General features: G+C 54.2%; 2 protein-coding genes across 4 annotated transcripts in view; both read left to right on the top strand.

Moving 5' to 3' along the window:
* Positions 1 to 1972, top strand: part of Cep85 (centrosomal protein 85) — a 37044-nt gene extending 35072 nt beyond the window's left edge. For all 3 annotated transcript variants that reach the window (XM_028759712.1, XM_028759713.1, XM_028759714.1), the window contains one exon: positions 410 to 1972. In XM_028759712.1, coding sequence (XP_028615545.1) covers positions 410 to 573 — 164 coding nt within the window. In that variant the 3' untranslated portion in view covers positions 574 to 1972. The remainder of the gene's footprint in view (positions 1 to 409) is intronic.
* A 1071-nt stretch (positions 1973 to 3043) lies between these two features.
* Positions 3044 to 4444, top strand: Sh3bgrl3 (SH3 domain binding glutamate rich protein like 3). Its single transcript, XM_028759723.1, has 3 exons — positions 3044 to 3224; positions 3761 to 3928; positions 4040 to 4444. Exons 1-3 carry the CDS (start codon positions 3177 to 3179, stop codon positions 4103 to 4105), a joined length of 282 nt encoding a protein of 93 aa, XP_028615556.1. The 5' UTR covers positions 3044 to 3176; the 3' UTR covers positions 4106 to 4444.
* Positions 4445 to 5078: the final 634 nt, after the last annotated feature.

The following is a 5078-nucleotide window of genomic DNA, read 5'->3' as shown; positions in this document are numbered from 1 at the left end:
GAGAGAGAGAGAGAGAGAGAGAGAGAGAGAGAGAGAGAGAGAGAGAGCGCGCGCGAGCGAGCTCTGGATCTTCAGTCTCTTATCTTTCCAAACCATACACCCAGGGCCACTAGCAGTCTCACTGTCTCCCTTGCCCCTTTATTCCTCTGACAGCCTGCTTTCAGGCTGCCTGGTGGACATTTTTGTCAGGGTGGCAGGGAGAGATTGAAACCAGTGTCTCCTAAGTTAGGGGCGTAGCTTGTGGTAGAGACCTTAGTATATGCAGAGCCCTGGCTTGGTCCTCAGTGGTGATGGAAAACTGTGCCTGAGATGCCAAGCTGAACCAACTGCTGTTGTTCTGCCCGTTCTTAGGAACATTTCCATCACCTCATTTGCTAACTTGAAATTCTTCAAATTCTCTCCTCCTCAGCCACCCAGCACCCAGGGACGATGCAGCTAGATCTGCAGAAGCCGGATGGGATCAGGAGGAAACTAGAAGAAGTTCAACAGCTGCGCCATGACATTGAGGACTTAAGGACCAGCCTGTCAGACAGATACGCCCAGGACATGGGAGAAAACTGTGCCACACAGTGAGGAGTGCCAGGGAGGACCTAGGCTGCTGCTAGCCTCGCCAGAAGGTTCCTTCCCTGACAGTTCTGCCTTCTGCTGCTGCACCCAAAGGGGAGAGAGCCTGTATGGGGGCCAGGGTTGTGAGAAGCCTGCCTGTTTTGCTATGCCCTGGCTTTGCCTTACTGGGTTATGTTTGCCTGTTATCTTAAGTCACTCTTAAAGGCTGAGTTACTAATTAACCTTCTTGCAGATTTCAACTGATAACATCCTCCCAAGTTGTTCTCAGCTCTAACCTGACCTGAGAAGCAAGCAGGCTGCTTGCCTCCCCTGCATCCTCCAGGACGGACCCATGTTCATTCCTATCCATACCTTGGTCCTGCTGATGCTCTCTTAGGAGAGGCCTAAAGGTTAAGTAGGAGTAGCAACCTTTTGAGATTTCTCAGGCCCCTTGTATCAGCCTTCCTGGGAACTCAGCTGGCTTTCTGGGTTTTCTCAGGTACCTGCTTCCTCAGGGCTGTTGTTCCCACAGAGGCTCAGGGTTATCTACCCTCAGCAAAGCCCCTACTATGATTACTGGCTTGGGGACTATAGCAGAGCTCCTCAGCCTGCTGTGTCGTCTTTTACAGGAAACTTCTTAGGTACCCTGTCTGTCCCTAGAACTTCGGGCATGTGGGCATGTGCTTGGATCCTCTAGGAGCTCAGACTCTCTGGTTGCTTTGTGTTCCCGGGTTGGGCAGAAGTTCCCACCATAAGACCACAGGGCAGCTGTTGCTGCTCACTCTGGAGTTGTAGCTAATCCTCCAAATTGTGCCTCTCCTTTGGGGTTAGGATTATTTCCTTTTTCCTGCTCTGTCCTTGAGAATTTGGAGCACCTAGTGTGGGTCAGCACTAAGATAAAAAAGTGTTGGGTGTTTTCTGGTGTTTTGTGTTTCTCTAGGGCCTTTGACCCTTAGCTTAGCTGTTTTTTCTTGTCTCAGTTTTATCTGGTTGTTGGGCCAGCCCTCAACCTCCTCTAGTTTGGAGCCAAGGGCCCTGTATGTATGAGGAGCAAAGTAGTTGTGGGGGTGCAGAGGCAGCTGTGACAGGACTTCTGCTGAGCCCCTGGGCTGTTAAAAGCACCCTGGACCTCCAGGGCCTAAGTGGGCCTCTTTACAAGTGTTTTAACAAGGTTGTGTTTTATTTATGGAGTGGTTTACCTTTCAGAGTAGCCACACCCAGTTGACTATCCCCTCAGTCTCTGGGCTGCTGCCTCCTAAAAACAGAGCTTCCTGGTTGGCCTCCACCCTACGTCATCAGGAGCCCAGCCTCTGTGCTCACGGGTATTTTTCTTCGAAGTTTATAAAGTTATTTATATGAATCTTTGTTATGTCGACTGGTTTGTATTGCCTATTTTGATTACAGAATAAAACATTTAACAAATGCGTCCATTTTCCTTGCCTCCCTGCACCCCTTGCCACCTTTCCCTTCGACTAGTTTGAAATGAATTTAGGCAGATCAGCTTGTAGTCCGAGTCTCTTCCCACTTCTGCTTTGTGTGGAGACAGATGAGGTCTCTGCCCACACTCCTCTGTTGCAGAGAGCAACCGTCAGTTGTCATTACAAAGTTGTAGACCTCTCAGAGGTCAGCAGCTTCTGGGTTTCTGTGACTTTGAGGAAATGACTTCCCTAGAAGCAGATGCAGTTTGCCTCAGCAGGCAGCAGAATTGTGTTGTTCCTGGGCCCCAGGTCTGCTCTTGAGGGGAGCTATAGTGAACCTAACAGCTTGATTCACAGTTAGAATGGGTGGTGCTAGACTCTCTTCCACCTTATTAGCTGATTTTTTAATATTCAAAGCTGTGGGTGTCATTTGCAACGCAGAATTAAGCTGGGGACCCCCTCACCCCAATAGCTATGCATTTCTACATACTTAGCCAGTACGAGCCAGGCTGTATTGTAGCACTAGCCTTTGACTTCACATACTAGCAAGTAGTCCTGCAGCTTGCCGCCTCCATCTGACTCCTGAAGGGTGTGTGCCGCTCCCCCACCCTCTTGCTTACAGCCACCACCCCTTTCTTGTCTGAGCCTGTTTGAGTGGAGAGGTGCTTTAGGGAAAATGTCCTGGCTGCACTGTCTGTCCCTCTCAGCCTTCAGCGCCCCACCACGCTACCCCCGGCCCTTGCCCTTGCTGCCTAAGCTTGACAACTGACCCGCCTTCCAAAGTTCCATGCTGAGCTGTACTATTGAGAGATCTCCTGGGGACCAGGGTGTCACTGCTTTGGCCCCTAAATGTACAAAACCCCGGTAAACTGGGGAAAGCTCTTAGCTGAACCGGTCTGCCTGCCTTCCCAGCTTTTTCTGCCTTTTAGTCGGTCCCCAACATGAGCCCCAAGTCAGAAAGGGCCGAGGAGGAGGTGGAGGGAACCAAGCAGCTGCAGAGGACGGGGGTCCTCCCAGCTCCAGGCGACGGATCAGGGCGGTGTCATGCAGGCCCCGCCTTGCCCGCCTGCGCAGCTCATTGGTCTCGAGAGCAGTGACACGCGGGCGGAGCAGGAAGGAAACCGCTCCCAAGCGCGGCGGCAGCGTAGTTCCTAGCCGTGCAGCTGCCGCTCCCGCCGTCCCTCAGTCGGTCTGTGTCCCCCTGCCTGCAGCATGAGTGGCCTGCGCGTCTACAGCACGTCGGTCACCGGCTCTCGTGAAGTAAGTGTGTGCCTGGGCCGGCACCCGGAGACGGTGGGCCATCTCCCTGTGTCCGACCGACGCCCGGGAGCCGCCCCCACGATAGAGGCAGTGAGGTGCGGAGTATGGCCTCCCAGGTCTGGTCCAGGGGCTCGGCCCAGCCTGAACCCCTCCACCAAGGGTCCCTCGGTATCCCCAGCATGAGCTGCCCACGCTAATTCCCCCTTATAGGGCCATCTGTTCTCTGCATCATCCCGCCCCATCCCCCGACCGCCTTAATCCCCGCTTCCTCTCCACTGTGAGGCTGTGGAGGAGGAGGTTTGTCTTGTAGGGCCTGCCCCTCGCTGAATCTAGCTTCCCTGTCCTGCACAGAACTTGACCGGCTTCTCTTTCTGAAACTCGCCTAGTTTACCTGTCTATCCTTGGACCCTCCCATCCCTCAGTGGCCAGAACCTTCCCGTAGAGTGGGCAGGAGTTGCTGTTGCTCACCCCCGAAGGGAGTTCCTTCCATAAATCCGTCAGCTTGCCTGCCAACTCTGTCAACCCTCCGCCCCTAGATCAAGTCCCAGCAGAGTGAGGTGACCCGCATCCTAGATGGGAAGAGGATCCAATACCAGCTAGTGGACATCTCCCAGGACAACGCCCTTCGAGATGAGATGCGAGCCTTGGCAGGCAACCCCAAAGCTACCCCACCTCAGATTGTCAACGGGAACCACTACTGTGGGGTATGGGGTTTGGGTTCTGGGAGGTATTGGAGGACTGCAGCCAGGGTCAGACCTGGGCAAACAACTAGGTTACTCTGCATCTTGACTCAGGTGACTGCCTCCTTCCCTCAGGACTATGAACTCTTCGTGGAGGCCGTGGAACAGAACACACTGCAAGAGTTCCTGAAGCTGGCCTGAGTCAGGATGGCCCACAGTCCCTACCCTGCTCTGCACCAGGCCTTGTAACCGACTCGTTGTCGTTCTTAATCTTCTGACCTTGGAGTCCCTCCCTGCAAACCCAGGCCCTTTCTGTAGCCTCCTCTTCCTTCAGAGGCAACATTCCTTACTCACCAACTGGTCTCAACGATTGTCTTAAGCCCTGATGATGGCTGTCCCTAGCCAGCCCTTGGGGCTACCTCTCTGCCTGGCACTACCTGATGAGCACCTCTGTTGCTTCCGTCAGGCAGAGCGCTGCCAAAGGCCCCGCATGCCCACCCTAGGAGCATCCTAGAGACAATTAAATGCCCATTCCACTGGTGCTGTCTTCTTGTGTCCGGGTCCCTGCCTGGCAGAGGCAGGTAGTTCTGGTGGTGCTCGAGCTGTACTAGCACTGGTTGCCTCTGAGCATGTGTGTGGAGCACGTGGCTGACTGTATCTGGCAGCACATGACTGGTGGACATGAAGTTTCTCGACATGGTGGCTGAGTCACCCTCAATTTTCCATGCAGGTTCTGCTGTCCATCTGCCTCCCTGCCAGGGAGGGAGGCTGCCCCCGGGCTGCCCTCCGTGTTGGAGCTGACTGATTCAGTGTAGGTCGGTGATGGGGGCGTGTACAGCTGCAGCTGGATTAGATTGATCCAGGGGATAGCTGTGGTGGTAGGTTTGTACACTATGGAGAAAGTATCTACACGAGCTTGTGGATTTACGTGTTGTCTTCAGAGGCCTCGCCCCCACTGAGGCTCCCCTGTCCCAGCTGAGACAGAGAATGTCAACCCAGCTAGGGCTGGCCACTCCCTCTATTGGATCCATTTAGTACATCTTGGAGAATAGGAGCCCAGGGGACAGAGTCAGTGGCTATGCCGGCTGGGGCTCCAGTTACAGGCCTGAGTGTCTGTACCACCCCCTCCCTACCCCAGCCTTCCCCTCTTGGGAGAGCCTTGTGGAGCTCATGA

The sequence above is a fragment of the Grammomys surdaster genome, unplaced genomic scaffold (assembly GCF_004785775.1).
Source record: "Grammomys surdaster isolate TR1022 unplaced genomic scaffold, NIH_TR_1.0 126313, whole genome shotgun sequence".
NCBI lineage: Eukaryota > Metazoa > Chordata > Mammalia > Rodentia > Muridae > Grammomys > Grammomys surdaster.
The sequence above is the reverse complement of the archived record's forward strand: the minus strand, read 5'-3'. Positions and strand labels throughout refer to the sequence as shown.